The following is a 20,205-nucleotide window of genomic DNA, read 5'->3' as shown; positions in this document are numbered from 1 at the left end:
AAGCCAAATGTTCTCTTAGAAGCTGCCCCTGCATATTCCTGACAACACGTTCTGAATTTATCAGCAATACATCATGAAGTTCGAAGAATCAAGACTGTTACTATCGTTCATATATTTATAGAAACCAGGAGGACGAAGATCCTTCACAAATCCTTACAAATTCGGAATTCGTGCATAGTTCTGGAACATTTGATGCAGGTAGGGCATACCAAACCTCAATATGGAATAGACCAGATCCTTCTTTGTCTGGTGGATACCGAACTGCCAGGCTTTCTGATTACAAAGCCGCAAGTTTAGATCCATTATCTCAATATAAAGATGAAAGCTCTGATTCGGAGGGAGAATTTGTGTCTCATCCACCTTCCCATAACTCTACAGTTGGAGACGCCGATGCTAAACAAGTTCTCCTAAACGACGTGTTTCTGAAATGACATTCGAGACAAGTAAGGATAAAAGTTGTAAGTATTAGACTAAAGAACCTTCCGAAGGGGATGAATCTCCTTATATAGGTGTTTTTTTCTGAGCGAACATCTTTGTTTATTAATACCCTAAAATAGAGCAGTAGCTACCATCCTAATAGGCCTTAATATGTTGGTCCCCGTAGTAGGTCCAGATTGACATCGTCTCGAAGGGCACGATCCTCCATAAGAAATTATATTATCAGAAAAGAAAATGAGCCAGATAACTTCGATGGTGAACGAACGGAATGGCCTGATTACATTTTGTATTTTGAGCAAGTTGCTATTTGGAATGGTTGAACCGCAACCGAGATGGCACAACTGTCCATGGGCAAGAGGGGCTGGGCCATGAAAATTTTAAGTGAACCCACTTCTTTACAACTATATGGCCACAAACGCACCGGCAAACACATTGAGATGACCATGTAGTTGATCAATATATCCATGGCATTTGAAATCATGATTCAAAAAAACATGTTCAATCAAGCTATTGCACTAGCAGAGGCAGTAGAATGACCTGTAGATAAAATTCAGAAGCCGGAAAGTCATGATAGATTAATTTTCAAAATTGTAAATCTAATGGACAGGAAATGAAATTAAGTCTCCATTAAAAATAGTAATGTAAATGTAAATGTAATTTGGACTTCCCGTATGGTAAGGTCCCCCCCCCCCCCCTCAGTGAATAAATATCTCCAAATTCGACAATTACACCACACTATTTATATATATATACCAATCCTTAAATCAGTTTCAAACATTTATAGTCACTAAATAGACGCTCATGTTGTAGTTAAGAAGCTATGACCATGTTACCATCAATAAATGATAGACTGAAAAATGGTTACGAGTGTCGGCTATAAGGACACAGCTCACCAAATATTTCTACGCCGAAACAAGGGCCAAAGTTAATTTTAGTCTCTCTCTCCCTTTCCCTTTCCCCCCTTTTGCATGGCGATTTTTGTTGACTTTTTGGTGTAGAATCGAAAAAAAGGGTTTGAAAATACATTTTCTGCCCGGTTTTGGTGAATATTCATGATTTTGAGGCGGAAGGATCAAGAGTTGTGAGGTTGGTTACGTTGAAATGTAGGGCCGGAAATTGCATGTTTACTTGTGTCTACTTCCAACTTGTGTATCTCAAGTTTTTCTTGGTGAACCTCAAGCATGCTTTTGGGCAAGAGTTTGCCACATGTTGCTCCATCTGTGGCAGAAAGCGTTCTACCCAACGAACATTTGGGAAAAAGTTAGAGTAGGTCTAAGAGACGAGAATTAACATTAAAGTCAATGGGGAAATAACATCCAGGCACTTTAAAGTAAAAAAATAGGTTACGTGCCCTTGTTTTGAAATTAGTCTCGCTTAACCAGTCTACCGACCATTCTCCGTCTGATTGACAGGCCGGGATAATCAAGACTACTTTTTTTATGAAACATAACAGAAAGCTGGAAAAAGAAATTGTATTTAGAAACACGCACGTTAGGCAACTCAACAATTGTTTAAGAACCCTGTAAAATTAAAATGAAACTACTGCTAGTATCATGTTCTTGCCTAAGTCGAGTGTTTCAGAGATACCATTTGTACTAAACCAAAAGATGTCGCTCCTAACGGTATAGTTAATGATAAATCGATTTATAAAATAAAACGAACGTAAATTCTTAAGCTGCTGTAATAACTAAAAAAGCTAAATATCACTGCTATTCAGAATCGTCAACAATTGATATTTTACGGCTGTAATAGTTGATAGATGTGTAGAGAATTTCACGTGCGATGGCTATTTACAGACTCTTGTCCTAAGTGTTATTGCACCGAGTGACTAGCACGAATCACTTCGAGACAAGCCACTGAAACGTGCACATTCGCCGTGTCGAGTTCAACTTTCAGTAGGGAAAATTTCAATCTGATTAAAACACAGATCCTATTTCGTTTCTTTTTTTATAGTTCAAAATTTCGTTTTATTTGTTTGTACTACACTAGGATCTGGAAGAGTTGTTATATAACCTGCTTTCTGGATGTCGTGAGGGCTTAGCCAATGAAACCATTTGTTACGGCGACTTCTTGGCGTGTGATGCACGGAACTGTGAGTAAACCACTAGAAACGTCAACGCTGAATGATAAATCAATGTCTGACGACATAGGATCAAACGCCGCTCGTACGACCACTGATGTGACCTTCCACTACAACCGGTCAGATCTTCATGTAGTGTAGGCCATCGAAACTATAAAAAAAAAACCAAACGAAATATAGATTTGTATTTTAATCAGATTGGGAAAATTTTGGCTGTATGGGGCGCTCTGCATATGGCAAATAGTTATACCTCATAGTGAAGAAGTATTTAAGCGTTGATTTGATAACGGATTTCCAAGAAGAGTTAACACAGGAAGCTGTGGATAAAATGTACAGCCTCTAGCATGTAGTTTCTAAATAAAATAAAGAAACATCTGGATTGTTAGGTTAAAAACACAGATTTAGGGTTGATATAATAACCTTTCGGATAACTGAAAACGTGTTTATATGTATATATATATGTATATATGTTTTATACTTTCGATGATGTGTGTGATGTACAGAAAGATGGCGTGTATACCGGATATAATGATCAGGGTATGTTATTTTACAATATTATCTAATAATATAACCAGTTCATGCTTTGAATTATATGATTAAGTTAATGGCTATATCCAAAGGCCCAGAAAAAAATAACTAAAAGAGAGAGAGAAACGGGGTTTAAAGTCCACTCGACACAAATTAGGTCATTTCGGGACTAACACATGGTTTAATTTTATTTTAATAATTCGCTTGCGCGTAGGGGTCTTTAGCAGTGGGAGGAAACCGGAGAACCTGGAGAAAACCCACGAGGTTGGACAGGCGACCCTACTCCTTGCCACGTACAACCGGGGATTCGAAACCACGCCAGTTGACTCAATGACAGACTTTATGGTACAGCGCGCACGTGCTAACCATTCAGCCAGCCATCCAACCCCCCAATACCTGAAAGAGTTTTGCATCTATATCATTGACGTTTCCCATGTGGTAGGCCTACAATATGACTGACAACTTCGCTCCTAATTTACATAATAACAGAATGTCAAAACATGTTTTGCTGGACTGATAAGTCACATTACAGTCACCATGGTCAATATGTGCCCCACATGCCCCACATTGTGTACTCGTGTTTTCTGTGCCACGCGATATGCACTAATTACACTCGGCAAACCTCAGCAGATTCCAGTACCCTACATCTAGCATCGGCTGTATGACGAAGTTCGAAATTGGAACTACTTTCAAGTTCCCGGATTACCAACGGCGTTGCCCATGACGACGCCTTAGATGAATGTTTTATCATACAAATATTTCAAAGTCTGAAGCTGTTTTTCTTTCAAGTTTATCCGATTTTTTTCAAACAAGGACAACGTTGCACTAAAAATTCTACATATGCTTCAAGCGAACGACGCAATTTTGATAACTTATTTTCCTAATAAGTAAACCAGTGCCGCATCGCAATTGTACAGGCGTGGGTACATATCACTTACTGCCATACAGCGGAGGCTAGATGTAGAGTAACGGAATCTGCCGAGGTTTGCCGAGTGGCATTAATTATCTACTATCTGTGAAATGAAATTAAATGAAATGGTGTTTAACGTCCTACTGTTCTGCTCCTATACTGGGCTAATGAAGACGGGCATCCAAATGCCAGGGGATCTTTTACGTGCATTCCAATGTATACACGGGACCTCGGTTTTTCGTCTCATCCGAAGGACTAGACAGTTGCTGTCTACTATCTGTGAAAACTGGACTGTTATTATCAATAACAACACACAGAAAATTAGCTGTATTGAAGAAATGGATAAGTACCGACCTATTGAGAGAAACTGTATTGTACATAAAGCATATTGTATTGTTTCAGGTGAACAATGTGGGAACGGTAACTTCTGCCGTACAGGTAGTAAATGTGTAAATGACGTTTGTTGGCGTAAGTATAATATAGATATATTATGTGGGTTTTTTTATACTTAGTTCATTCGTATGCGAGTGGCAGATACATTGTGCTTAGCAGTGTATGCTTAAGTAGTTAAGTCTCTAACTCAATGTCATCCAAAGTCTTGAACATTATTTGTCAATTTAAATCAACGTTGATGTTGTGATCTTACCGGGAAAAGATGGGCTTCTGATATCCAATATTTAAGACAAAATAAACATTTTACCATTGGTACACGAATCGTGTACCATAATGCGTTTCAGCGCCATTTGTAACAAGGGACTCGAAGAACGCGGCTAGACATATTCCACAAGTCATGTCAAACGGTGACACCATATTCTTATGTGGAGAGCATTGGCAATAATACTATCGGTGTATACTGGAATAGTCAGATGCTAGAGATTGCCATATTGGATTGAGACGTATTTCGCCGAACATAACTGATTAGAAAATACAGTAAAAGCAGACACGATTGACTCTAAATCATCTTATATACATTCGTATTACAGTATTATATGAGTTGCGACCCATCGGTGTCAATTTCTAGGTCCCAAACATTAGCGATTTAGCTCCTTTAAACTGTTCACAGAAGGTACACTTGGTGACACTTGGTGACACTTGGATTATATGTCAAATAGGGGGATCATGTTGGCTAAGTGGGTGTAACACGCTGGCTCGCTAGCCTGGAGGTCGGGTGTTCGATCCCTGCATTGGCCGAGAAAGTCCATCCAGATTTTCCGGCGTGGTTTCCCCTTGTCAGTGATGCAGGACGGAGGGCCTGACAATTTCACTCATAGCACACTGTATGGCGTATGCCCGTCTTCAATAACCCAGTTTAGGAGCAGAACAGTAGGACGTTAAACCCCATTTCATTTCATGTCAACCAGATCATGTTAGCACAGTTGTATATTGTAAATTAACTTTATTATAGCTGTAAGTACCTGTTATCGAGCGGCTGATGGTACATTTTGCGATATCTTGGGTGAAACTAAAGCTAGCAGTTGTTCAAGTGGTGTTTGTCGATGTAAATATGATTTATATTATAGACAGTAGGTCATTTATAGTAGGTAAGACGCTGGCTCGCTAGCCTGGAGGTCAGGTGTTCGATCCCTGCATTGGCCGAGAAAGTTCATCCTGATTTTCCGGCGTGGTTCCCCTTTGTCAGTGATGCAGGACGGGGGGCCTGGCAAGGACAGCTGTCTAGTCCTTCGGATGAGACGAAAAACCGAGGTCCTGTGTATACATTGGAATGCACGTAAAAGATCCCTTGGTAGTTGGAATTCGATATAAGAGTAGGCGATAGTACCGCTGCCCGGGCAAAATTTCCCCCCATAGCACACTGTATGACGTATGCCCGTATTCATTAGCCCAGCATAGGAGCAGAACAGTAGGACGTTAAACCCCATTTCATTTCATTTCATTTTATATATATTAACGATAATATTTATAGACATCTGTAAATATAACTCTTCAATATGTTAAAGATACGTTATGTAAGATTTAGATAAAGAGCTAGCCATTCTTGCTATAATAGTTCGAATATAGATAATTCAAAATGAATAATTTGAAAATTTCATTCAAATTACTCTATTACGAACGAAGATATTAGTCTTAAAGGTTTGACAAGACGTGTGTAATAATTTCAACCACCGGCTCACAATCCACTAAGGATCACAGGCTAGCGATGCCATCTAGAGTTGATTATGGTCTGGATATGTTAATTAATGTCTGATTAATAATTTAGATAACATTTTAGGCCTAAAGAAAGACCTGCAATAGGCAGATTTAGCTCTTGCATAATGTATGTTTATTATTCATGATATTCATGTTGTCTCATATAATGATATATTACATATATTTATAGTACCATGCCGCAATGACTATGAGTGTATTAGTTTTCCATGTGAGGGTGGATACTGTGCAAGTAAATATTCACTATTCTATTTATAATTTATATATAGACGGGTTAAACCTTTTTATTTAAATAAGAAAGACGCGACTCGAGCAATTACAAATTATCTGACACCAAGAAATTTTTGTTGTCCCTCTTCGTTCCCGTTGCGTGTAATGTGGGCCATGGTGTACACGGGGTGGAGGTGGGGTTGGGGGAGGATGTATTTTAGGTTTACCCCCGGTCTGTCATAAAGTCTGTCATTGAGTCAACTGGCGTGGTTTCGATTCCCCGGTTGTACGTGACAAGGAGTAGGGTCGCCTGTCCAAACTGGTGAGTTTTCTCCGGGTCGTCCGTATAACATAGTTTGAGTTAATAGAAATAAAACATGATCTGGATGCAACATTTTATTCTAGCATACTAGATATACTATAAAGTCGTACCTGGTCAGCCGCCAAAGATGTTCTGATTTACATGAAAAACCAAAGCCAATTTATACTAAATTCACTTTGATAACACGGGTAATTAATAATATGGAACAAAAGGACTTATGTAAAGACTACATAATTAAATCATTTGTCATTGATAGATTATCTCACTATAAGCATATGGCAGGCTTCAGAACAATTGATGTGTGACAGCTAACGCTAGTAAACGTCATTAGTGATCAGCGGATTATCTAACTTGACCATTATACACATGGCAGCATCTGGTTCTTTATTAAATGAACAATAGTGTGGTCAATTAGAGAACAGTGGAGAGTTTATTACACATGCGGTCATAGGATAATTATAATCTTTTTCCTATCACTGTCTCTCATACTATGTAACATCCGGTTTCCTCCCACTGCTAAAGACCCTACGCGCAAGCGAATTATTGAAATGAAATTAAACCATATGTTAGTCCCGAAATGACCTAGTTTGTGTCGAGTGGACGTTAAACCCCATTTCTCTCTCTCTCTCTCTCTTTACTTTCAGCCCGTGTAGTCGTCTAAAATAATGTTAAATGAACATGTATCTTATGACGTTTTAGTCATAAAACGTTAGCACACAGAATCTTCGACAATAGAGTATGGTGTTTGTTGGGGTTTTTTCCTAAATTTATTGAAAGGATTATGACCTGTTGTTTATTTGTGATATATGAAACATATTTTGTATTTTCAGCTATGAATTGTGGAGATTCTATGTGCATATTTGTCTAAACGAACAACTCCAAGTATAATCAACTGTAACTCTTTAAAGCACCTATATACCAACAACTACAATATATTCAACAGTACTTCTTTAAAGCACTCAGATACCAACAACTATAATAATGTACTATATTTTACTTTATTAAAGTAACCAGTTAAACCAATAAGATATTAAAATATAATCTATAATTGCTATATTTTACTCCAGTAAAGTAACCAGTTAAACCAATAAGATATTAAAATTTAATCTATAATATACTATATTTTACTCCAGTAAAGTAACCAGTTAAACTAATAAGATATTTAAATTTAATCTATAATATACTATACCATTAACGTAAGCAGTTAAACCAATAAGATATTAAAATTTAATCTAGATCGCAAAATAAACTTATCTTATGTTTGTTGTTTGTTTGTTGTTTATTTTGTTTACGTCATATGGCTGTTTACGTCACCCAGGTTTTCGTTCTGGGCCCTTATTCACGAAAACTTAAACTAAGATACAATCAAAATTTTAAGAAATACTGCAATTCGACTGGCTGACCAATATGCAAATTGGATATATGCAAATTGATTTTACTGGTCAGCCAATCGAATTGCAGTATTTCTTAAAATTTTGATTTTATCTTAGTTTAAGTTTTCGTGAATAAGGGCCCTGTATTGTTTAGAGCAGTGATTCTCAACCAGTGTGCCGCGGCACACATGTGTGCTCCGAGATCATCCTAAGTGTGCCGCAAAATTTTGAACGGCACACTAGGAAAATGTGAAAAACCAGGTGATCCCAATTGAGTATTCACGGTTATATTCCGTCTGAATTGCCATGTTTTTATTTTGCAAAATTAAAATATTTTTCATATATATTTAGCCAGGTGTGCCGTTATTGTTTCGTGTATTCCAAAGTGTGCCGTTAACCAAAAAAGGTTGAGAACCACTGGTTTAGAGGGTAAAATATCCAGATTAACAGACCATGCTAATAGTATAGTGTTTAGGTAGCTGTTACAGTATGGAGATGGGGGCGGGAGATTCCGAATGGTAAGCGCGTGCGCGCTGTTTCATAAGATCTATCATTGAGTGAACTGGCGTGGTTCGGATTCCCCGGTTGTACGTGACAAGGAGTAGGGTTGCTTGTCCAACCTCTTGGGTTTTCTCCGGTTTCTTCCCACTGCTAAAGACCCATACGCGCAAGCGAATTATAGAAATATAATTGAACCATATGTTAGTCCCGAAATGACCTAGTTTGTGTCGAGTTAACGTTAAACCCCATTTCTCTCTCTCTCAGTATGAAAATGAATGATGGATGCACGGGTAGTAGTTCCAGTAAAAAAAAATGCTAAAGCTGGATGTTTAATTTGTTCTGCACCAACCCGGAAATGAATGTCGGCTTACGTCATGCAGTGGGTTGATGAGGGGGTAGCGGGGGGGGGGGGGGGGTCATCTGCGTTTCTGCGTACCCTTTCACGAATTCCAGCTGTCAAAACGGTACGTTAGTTTTTAGTACCGTCCAACAGACGAGTTGCTGTTCCTGACAAAGCCCCCCACTCCCAACCTTCCCGTCCTGCACCACTAATATAGCTGGAGGTACTTGCATAGTTTAACGTCTCACTGTTCAACCCCGGTTGGCCTCATGAAGTCTGGTATATGCCATTCAGTGTACTGTGAGGGAGATACATGTGTTACCTGGGCAGTGGCGATGCCGCCTACACTTATATCGAATTCAGTCTACACAGGGATCTTTCACCTGTACGCCAATGAGTACATGGACATCGGTTTATCATCCTATTTTGTGGAATTGAAATGAGAGAAGGTTTAAAGGCTTGATTTTCTATGATTTAGTGAGACAATTTAAACATATTCCCGAACATGTCGATACGATACTAAGAAATTACCCGGCGAAAAGAACGGCAGGATAGCCGAACGACCCCACTGACAAGGTGTATCCACGCCAGAAAATGTGGATACAGGGATCGAACACGGGACCTCAAGGTTACCGAGCCAACGCCTTACTCACTGACCCACCGTGGCTCCCGGAAAACAATGGGCCCCATCAAAATTATTCCCCAATGCCACTCAAATCTACCCAAGACACATACAGATGTCAACTATCTAGGGACGTCACGCGTGGGGGGGGGGGGGGGCGAATGGTTAGCACTTGCGCACTATATCAAAAATTCTGTCATTGAGTCGACTGGCGTTGTTTCGATTCACGGTTGTACGTGACAAGTTGTAGGGTCTCCTGTCCAACCTCGTGGGTTTTCTCCTGGTCCTCCGGTTTCCTCCCATTGCTAAAGACCCTTACGCGCAAGCGAATTATTGTAATAAAATTGAACCATGTGTTAGTCCCGAAATGACCTGGTTTGTGTCGAGTGTATGTTAAACTCTAATTTCATCAATATTTCAACTTGTTCAACTAGTAGGACTAATTACTACTATGTTACCTTACAGGGGCGGATCTAGGAATTTTGAAAAGTGGGGGGGGGGCGCAAAATGAGGGCACTGACCGCGGAGACGACCTCCAGGCTAGCGAGCCAGCGGAATTCGAAATAAGGGTAGACTGGAGGGCTTCTGTCCGTGCAAAATTTCATGGAGACTACTACGATAGCTAATCTTCTTGTTGAAGAGATATTTCTGAAGATGGGGTTTAACGTCCACTCGACACAAACTAGGTCAGTTCGGGACTAACATATACTAATGTACTAACATGGGTTTCAGTGTTGGTCTTTTAAGACTACATATTATTTAACACATGAAGGATCTATTTCAGCGAAGTTTCGACAAGGGTTCTTCCGTCTTTATCAAGCAAAGAATGAAAACCATAGTACAACAATGAAGATATATATATACAAAATATGAAACGTTCGTTCGTTTCTGGAGTTTTACTTCCACCGAGCGTAATATCTTAGAACAAATATGGAACAACGACAAAACTCGTATACAATCGCCCTTAGAATATCGCATTAAATTCAAAATCTTATGTTTCACATACTGCTCCCTCTACTCTACTGAATTCCCTGAATACATATCCACACTGCTACAACAATACCAACCAAGCAGAAGCCTTCGCTAAGAGAACCAGAACCTATTAGTCGTACCAAAAGTAAAAAGTATTCTTGGTCCCCGAAGCTTCAAAGTGGCTGCTCCGACACTATGGAGTGTGCTTCCACTTGAACAGACAAGTGTAGACAACATAAACATTTTCAAAAAGAAACTAAAAACTCATTTGTTTCACGAAGCTTTCGTGATTCCCCGGTGTAATCTTTAAACTTCTTTTTTCCCACCATTATGAGTATTGTAACAGAAATGAAATGGGGTTTAAAGTCGTACTGTTCTGCTCCTAAACTGGGCTAATGAAGGCGGGCATACGCCATACAGTGTGCTATGAGGGCAATTTCGCCCGAGCAGCGGCGCTACGGCCTACTCTTATATCGAATTCCAACTGCCAAGGGATCTTTTACGTGTACACGGGACCTCAGTATTTCGTCCCATCCGAACGACTAGTCGGCTGTCCTTGTCAGGCCCTCCGTCCTGCATCACTGACAAGTGGAAACGACGTCGGAAAGTCTGGATGAACTTTCTCGGCCAATGCAGGGATCGAACACCCGACCTACAGGCTAGCGAGCCAGCGTCTTACCCACCGTGATCCCCGCACCAGAGCAGCTACTCTAGCTGGATGTTTGCGCTCTATAAATGTCCATTATTATTATTATTAGAGATAATTATTTAGAAATCATCAAGTGGATGGGAAGCCATGATATGGGATGGGTAGTAATGAACTATATATACAAAGAAAACACGATACTAAAGACAGCTAGATTTGGTGGTGAATATGCTTACACACGAGGAACCAACTATTATTTAGTTGAAGTTATCTTAAAGTGTATCTGACTGGCAATTTCTTGCACAACAAGGACAACTAATCTATTTTAATCAGTAATATGTGCACTACTTTAACTATAGACAGCAAATGATTATAGCATGATAACCGCAGTGCCTAGCCCAGTTGTGGGTACTGCCCCGTCTGGTCCATCTCTTATCACCAAGAGAGAATTTAAAAAAAATGCAGTAACCCAGTTACAATGTTCTAGTTTCAATTACTATAAAAGGATGCGATCTGGCAACTATCCACACTTCTTCTTATTCTGACAACAATGGAAGGACGATTAGCTGTGGTGCTTTGTTTGATAGTTGCAGGTTTGTGAGTTATAGTTTTTGGTAAAAGATCGGTTAAACTCACACATAAACATATAAATATTGGAATTAGCCTGTTCCTACGATGATGCGAACGTTTCGTGCAAGCTTGAGGACGATTGCTGTGAAATTAGATTAAGGTGACGGGTGTTTTCGACGAGGCAGGGTATGCTTATTATTACTCAAATATCCGTGGAGTAATAGGAATTCCATTTGTTTTGTTTGTTCGTTAGGATGTATGATATTGTTTTAACATGTAAAGGAATGCATATTTGGCCAAAGAGGTTGTGGAAATTTAAAGGCGCTTATCTTTAATGCTCAAAATACTTCGTCGAACCCGGCCCAATTGATTTGGGGGGGGGGGGTGACGTGCTGGACATACTCTCACTTAAGAATAAGATGCAACACACATTATGTTAGCACCATGATCTCCACAAATTAGAAGTGGTATAATTTTTTTGTAATATCAGGCCACGGTTTCAGAAAACATTCTCAGACTTAAGTTAAGAATTTACTCAAAATTGTTTGCCTTATTTTAACTACAAAATAGCCCTTTTATTAACATTGTTTTGTTTTAATGTATGTGCAATTTTTTGTTGGTCTGGATCAAAGATATTTCTCATAAACACTGATTGAAAGTGGAGTAAATTCTCAACTTAAGTCTGAGAATGCTTTGTGAGCTTGAGGCTAGGCCCCGGTTTCACAAAACATTTTCAGACTTAAGTTAAGAATTTACTCGAATTGTGCACCTTATTTTAGCTCAGAAAATAGCCCAGCAAATTTTTGTGTTTCTGGGTCAAAGATATTTCTCACAAACAGTGATTAAAAGTAAATTCTTAACATAATCCTGAGAATACTTTGTGAAACCGGGGCCTGCTAATTGTGAATAGGCTCGTCTTCCTCAATAAATATTTGGTTTTATTGTGTTAATTATAGTATATGCTTCGCCAAATGCGACGCCAATGATAACCGCACCCGGTTGTGGGGTTGCAACTGGACGTGCACCAGATCCATTTATCGTTGGTGGAGCTGAAGTCAGTCCCAGATATAAATGGCCTTGGATTGTAAGTAGTTAGTTTTTATAACCATCTTTAAAATCCACACATCGTTTAGTTGACAAAATTTAGATTCTGAAATATGAGTTGCGCCGGAATCCAGACCTGGCGCTATAAGTATAATCAGCCGTTTGTATAGTTTAAAATGAAATGAGGGTTGTTTACTAATCTTAAGTTTCGTTTTTGATTAATGTGTCGACAAAAGAGAGAGAGAGAGTGAGAGAGACAGGAAAATATGGTTCAATTTTATTTCAATAATTCGCTTGCGCGTAGGGGTCTTTAGCAGTGAGAGGAAACCGGATGACCAGGAGAAAACCCACTCCTTGTCACGTACAACCCGGGAATCGAAACCATGCCAGTTGACTCAATGCCAGACCTTATGATATAGCGCGCACGCGCTAACCATTCGGATATCCAACTCCCGGTGTCGACAAAAAGAAGAATGAATTTGTTGTATTTCAACAGTGGCTATGTCTATGGACGTAAAGGGGGTTGGATGGACCGCAATGACCTAGTTTCTGTCGAGTGGACGTTAAACCCCATCCCTCTCTCTCTCTCTCTCTCTGGACGTAATATTTTGAACAAATGAAACAAACCCGGACGAGATAAATCCAGTAACATTATATTTCTGATAGAGCTAAGAGCGCAATTGCCATTTTAATATTTTTGTAAAATGTGGAAGTGTATTTTGTTAGGGAAGTCTCAGACGATCCGGTAGCCATATGTGTGGCGGTTCCTTGATAAAAAGTCCGGCTGGTAAACACTTCTTCGTTACAGCTGCACATTGCACGTAAGTAAAAACTTATATATACTAAAGTTCATCCAGATTTTCCGGCGTGGTTTCCCCTTGTCAGTGACGCAGTCCTGTGTACACATCGGCGTGCACGTAAAAAATCCCTTGACAGTTGGAATTCGATTTAATAGTAGGCCGTAGTGCCGCTGTCCGGGCAAAATTTTCCTCATAGCACACTGTATGGTGTATGTCCGTCTTCATTAGCCCAGTTCGGTTGGTCACAATAGTACGTTGAAGTTGAAATAAAATGAAATGGGGTTTAACTTCCTACTCTTCTACACCAACTGGGCTAATGAAGACAGTCCAATTCTTCAGCTCTTAGAGCTATTTTTGGCCATTGCAGATATCTATAATCAAAAGCACAATGCAATGCAATGCAATGCAATGCAATGCAATAATATAATATAATATAATATAATATAATAACCATTGCAGGTATGGAACCAACGCTAATACTTTGTCTGTAAAATTCGGATCCCATTTCCGAACTGATCTTTCGTCAGAAAGCAGTGCCCGTACATTTGGTGTTAGCAGCATTATCAACCACCCTAGCTATAACCCAAACACCATAGAAAACGACATCTCAATTCTCGTCCTTAGCAGTTCTGTTGTGGAATCCAGCGAAATTAGCCCCATATGTTATGCCAGCAGAGATCATTACGCTAATGAAATGTGTACTGTAATTGGTTGGGGAACATTGGCTGAATCAGGTAAATATTTTGATTTAATATCAATTTGCGATACATTGATCAACAGGACCAATTTACCACCAGGGTTCAGGGATAATAGCTTAGCGGCAACAACTGATTCCTCCCATCTGTTATACCAGCGGACACTTTTACGAAGAGAGAGAGAGATAGAAATGGGGTCTAACGTCCATTCTACACAAACTAGGTCATTTCGAGACTAGGTCATAATTCGCAGTGGAAGGAAACCGGATGACCTGGAGAAAACCCACGAGGTTGAACAGGCGCTCATACTCTTGTCCCAAACATCCAACAAACAATTGGCATAAAATACAAAATTAATATTACTTGTTTTTTCACAGGTTCTCTTGCTAGTCGTCTACAAGAAGCTTCTAAACCTATTTTATCCGATTCTCAATGTTCATCTGATCTTGGTTCTAACAGTTACTACTCTAACTCTATGCTGTGTTCTGGCTATGCTGCTGGTGGAGTAGATGCCTGCCAGGTACGAATTAAACTATAAACATATGTTAAAGATCAATAACCTGTAAACGTTACAATTCCAATTATATAAACTATTAATTAGACATGAAAAGACCTTAATCAATTTTCGATGCCATCTTATCTGTTCGATTTTCATTGGATTTGAATCCGATCTGCTGTTCAACGTCCGTTGATGATTAAACACAAAAATGGGTAATCGAGAGACAGTCGAGGCTACAGAGATTTTACAATAAATTTGTCTCGGAATCGAGTGAAGGAATTTGACTGAAAATTTCAGCATTATCCATTTACATTATCTTTTATTTAACTATTATCTAATCTTCCAGAATGTATTTTTAAGCGTATATTTTAGAGGTACAGACAGATGGGTTAAAGACTTCTGAATTTCTTTCTTGTTCTAGGGTGACAGTGGAGGACCATTTTTCTGTCAACGAAATGGTGTATGGGAACTCGTTGGTAAGAATATTTGAAATATTTAAATTTGTGCGACTTGGACATAATGAAATTCAACATAATATAAATGCGAGTCACAAGTCAAGCTCCTAACACTGTATTTTGGTTTTATTTTTTTTAAATGCAGTGATTTTATGAAATGAAATTAAATGTGGTTTTATGGCACGTCAGCTCCAACCGAGCTATATTGCGCCAAACATATGGTGAATATTACGAGACAGACTAAATTATATCACAGAAAAACATGCATAAATAAAAACAATATCACAGTTAATAAAATTAAAAATAAAATACAACTTTTATGCATATAAATATTAAATACAAAAATGAAATGATATATATATATACAGTTAAAATTTATGGTAAAATACTGTCTCTTTTAAAAAGTCTAATGCTTTACTATATAAACCCGGTTGGGCAAACATGTGATGTAATGACTGACAACGGTAAAAATTCGATCTAATATTCTTGAAATGCTTGCACTCAATCAAACAGTGAATTTATATTTGACAGAAAAGTCAGGCTGATTAAAATACAGATCTTTATTTCGTTTCGTTTTTTTATACTTTCGATGACCTACACCAGTGTAGTAAAGACAAGTAAAACGAAATTTTGAAATATAAAAACGAAACGAAATAGGATCTGTGTTTTAATCAGAGTGACAGAAAAGTGTACTAGTAAATGTGTATATCTACTGGTTTTAGATATTGAAGCTGTTTCTGTGAATTATGGCTAAATCTATTTATTAAGGCCAGCAGAATTTTTGTCAAGGTCGCTGAGATGTAAATAGGGTCAGGGCACGTAATTGTTGGCGAGATTGTAAGTTAGGTTTAGAGTAAGCATTTGGGCATAGGTTCAGGGTTAGGGCAAGGGTTGGCATTAGAGCTAGCTCTATTTACATATCGTGACCTATGACGACAAATTGAGCTGGCCTTATCATTTAGCACTAACCGTGAAATATCTGACACAATAACAGCCCATCGCAGGGGCGGGTCCAGGAATTTGTGCAGGAGGGGGGGGGGGTGCCAAGTTCCCATTAAGGAAATTTGACAGTGACATGATGCCATCATCGTCCCCAAATTACGTAGGCATACATACACATTGGGCTTTTTAAGGAGAGAAATCTAACACCCCGTTTGACATCAATCTTTATTATGAATTAATAGGAAATGGATCACATTGTGATTCAATTTCATTGATGCAAAGCATTAATTGTGATATCACATTATGTCAATGTCATTATCTCGCGCTTCGAATGCCAATCCCATCCCACCGTCTGATGATAAAGGATAAAGCAAAAACGTGTTGTTTTACAAGTTTTTTCTATGCATCGAATTGGAAACTGGTCATTGCCGAGTTTTCATCTATATTTACAAGCGACTTCCCCTTGTGCATTTTGTACCCAACTTATAGAGACAATTTTAGTAACTTTAAAGTTTTTGTGTTAAATTGAACCAGTATTAAAGCTGACACTTTGGTGCGTAATCGTAGAATTAATCTGATTAAAAACACATATCGTGACCTATGACGAAAAATTGAGCTGGCCTTATCATTTAGCACTAACCGTGAAATATCCATGACACAATAATAGCCCATCGCAGGGGCGGGGCCAGGAATATTTGCAGGAGGGGTTTGCCATGTTCCGGTTAAGGCAATTTGACAGTGACATAATGCCATCATCGTCCCCAAATTACGTAGGCATACATACACATTGGGCTTTTTAAGGTGAGAAATCTAACACCCCGTTTGACATAAATCTGTATTATGAATTAATAGGAAATGGATCCACATTGTGATTCAATTTCATTGATGCAAAGCATTAATTGTGATATCACATTATGTCAATGTCATTATCTCGCGCTTCGAATGCCCATCCCATCCCACCGTCTGATGATAAAGGATAAAGCAAAAACGTGTTGTTTTACAAGTTTTTTTTATGCATCGAATTGGAAACTGGTCATTGCCGAGTTTTCATCTATATTTACAAGCGACTTCCCCTTGTGCATTTTGTACCCAACTTATAGAGACAATTTTAGTAACTTTAAAGTTTTTGTGTTAAATTGAACCAGTATTAAAGCTGACACTTTGGTGCGTAATCGTAGAATCAATCTGATTAAAAACACAGATCCTATTTCGTTTCGTTTTTTATAGTAGGGGTTTCAGGTCAAAGTTTCAAATGACAGAAAAAAAATTTTTAAAAATATTTTGTGAAAATATACATAAAATGCTACCCAATTTTTTTTTATTTCATCAAAATATTCTAATTAGATCCAAAGTTATGGAATTTTAAAATCCGAGATCGACGTCAATAATGTAATCAAAATGCTCTATAACAGTCAATGCGTGGCATGGCACCAAAATAAGTGCTTTTCTGTCATATTTGAGTGACGTCATAAGCGATATTTTCCCTTCAGAATCGCTAGTACCAATTTTAAAACTGAAATCCGCACGTTATTGTCAGCTAAAATTTATTAAAATCGTAATAATTTGAAAGATAATATGTCAAATATTTATAATCTGGATGATACCTCAAGAAAGTTTTTTGCAATTTTCAGTCATTAAAACAGATAAATCCCATTTTCTCCGGGTCTAATTGTCCGACCACGTGGTATCAACAAGCATAATAACCACAAAAATGTTATCTATCGTTTGATGGGTTCTATATCAAAATCCCCCGGTAACTAAGGTGCGGATTCACCAATGAAGTGAGTCGTAGCAATGGAAAATCTCAGGCCGCGTGATGTAAGAGCGGTATTTTCCCGCGAGCGTCTCATGTAAACAAACGGTAATTTCGCTTACATTTCGATAATTTTTTAGCCTGAATCTTTGCAGATATTGAGATTGATATTAAACTATTGCAATACAATTGCTAGTAATGCATTTACATAAAATAGTAATTCAGAATCGTAGATTGAAGTGGGCTATATTTCAGCCGCTGGCTGTCCGATTTCACGCTAAAGTCACGTGACCTGAAACCCCTATTTATAGTTCAAAATTTCTTATTACTTGTCTTTACTACACTAGGATCTTGAAGAGTTGTTATATATTCCGCGTTCTGGTTGATGCGAGGGATTAGCCAATGAAACGGTCTGTTGGAGCCAGTTCTTGGCCTGCGATGCACGGAACTACGAGTATCCTGCTAGAAATATCAACACTTATTGGTTAATCAAATGTCTGACGTGATGGGGTCAAAACCCGCACAAATGACCCCTGAGGCGACCTCCCACTACAACTGGTCAGATCTTCAGGCAGTAGAGGCCATCTAAAATATAAAAAAGCGAAACGCAATATAGATCTGTATTTTAATCTGATTGGGTGTTCCGTCACTTATAAGACCATTTTTTATAAAGGATAGAATTGGGGAATCGTCTAGGCCTATATTATCTCTATCCTACATGTATTTTACAAACAATATATACAACCTCTTTAACCAATGCTTAAAACCGTAGATATAAATAATCTAAAAATTAAATGCCATATTCAGCTTAGGGGATATGTAAATGTATTTTAATGATATCTTTTAGGTATTGTTAGGTGTAATAAGCTGGATATATTGATGTGTTTTTAAAATATACTTTTTAATTTTCAGGTGTTGTAAGCTGGGGCTATGGATGTGCACGACCTGGTAGACCAGGAGTTTACGCTGATAACTGGGATCTTAGGTCCTGGGTTAGCTCCACCATAAACTCAAACTAGATGTTAAACCATTCACTGAATAAAGATTTTTATATCTTTTCAGTTTTATTTATAACCAATATACCCCAGGTCCGAATCCGGGTCCTCGTGAATTGTCAGAGGGGTTCCACTACCCAGTGGGCCTGGCAAGAAACGACCCGTGTACGTACGCGCAGTGAATCCTTGACAGTTCGAATGCGATGAAGACTAAAAGGATATGCCGCTGTCCGAGCAAAATTGACTTCATAGCATACTGCATGTCACCATTTCAGGGGGGAATCTGAAATAGTCGCTGTTACCTTTGTTGTATCTGATTTTGCATATTTGAAGTGTGTCTTTTTTCACATTTGTCAGTAATTTGGTATTGGATTGGGATATCAGCAAACCTTGGACGACGCGGACGGGACATTGTGGACTTCTCGATTCTCCTAACACTCGTGGTGGATTGCAGCTAAATTGAGAACTTGTTGCAAGGATTATGCAGGATCAGCTTTTGAGGGAACATTTTGACTTAAAATACTTCAATAAAATTTTGTTTAAGCCAAATGTTCTCTTAGAAGCTGCCCCTGCATATTCCTGACAACACGTTCTGAATTTATCAGCAATACATCATGAAGTTCGAAGAATCAAGACTGTTACTATCGTTCATATATTTATAGAAACCGGGAGGACGAAGATCCTTCACAAATCCTTACAAATTCGGAATTCGTGCATAGTTCTGGAACATTTGATGCAGGTAGGGCATGCCAAACCTCAATATGGAATAGACCAGATCCTTCTTTGTCTGGTGGATACCGAACTGCCAGGCTTTCTGATTACAAAGCCGCAAGTTTAGATCCATTATCTCAATATAAAGATGAAAGCTCTGATTCGGAGGAAGAATTTGTGTCTCATCCACCTTCCCATAACTCTACAGTTGGAGACGCCGATGCTAAACAAGTTCTCCTAAACGACGTGTTTCTGAAACGACATTCAATTTCATTGATGCAAAGCATTAATTGTGATATCACATTATGTCAATGTCATTATCTCGCGCTTCGAATGCCAATCCCATCCCACCGTCTGATGATAAAGGATAAAGCAAAAACGTGTTGTTTTACAAGTTTTTTTTATGCATCGAATTGGAAACTGGTCATTGCCGAGTTTTCATCTATATTTACAAGCGACTTCCCCTTGTGCATTTTGTACCCAACTTATAGAGACAATTTTAGTAACTTTAAAGTTTTTGTGTTAAATTGAACCAGTATTAAAGCTGACACTTTGGTGCGTAATCGTAGAATTAATCTGATTAAAAACACATATCGTGACCTATGACGAAAAATTGAGCTGGCCTTATCATTT

At 38.5% G+C, this 20,205-nt stretch overlaps 1 protein-coding gene across 1 annotated transcript; it reads left to right on the top strand.

Moving 5' to 3' along the window:
- The first annotated feature begins 11,643 nt into the window (after nt 1-11,643).
- LOC126812145 (trypsin alpha-3) lies at nt 11,644-18,927 on the top strand. Its single transcript, XM_050538412.2, has 7 exons — nt 11,644-11,701; nt 12,635-12,762; nt 13,449-13,543; nt 13,982-14,256; nt 14,595-14,737; nt 15,138-15,192; nt 18,779-18,927. The coding sequence occupies exons 1-7, from the start codon at nt 11,659-11,661 to the stop codon at nt 18,883-18,885; spliced, it is 846 nt and encodes a 281-aa protein (XP_050394369.1). The 5' UTR covers nt 11,644-11,658; the 3' UTR covers nt 18,886-18,927.
- Nucleotides 18,928-20,205: the final 1,278 nt, after the last annotated feature.

This window comes from Patella vulgata, chromosome 2 (assembly GCF_932274485.2).
Source record: "Patella vulgata chromosome 2, xgPatVulg1.2, whole genome shotgun sequence".
NCBI classification, from domain to species: domain Eukaryota; kingdom Metazoa; phylum Mollusca; class Gastropoda; family Patellidae; genus Patella; species Patella vulgata.
Note: the sequence above shows the minus strand (reverse complement) of the source record. Positions and strands in the feature narration are given on the sequence as shown.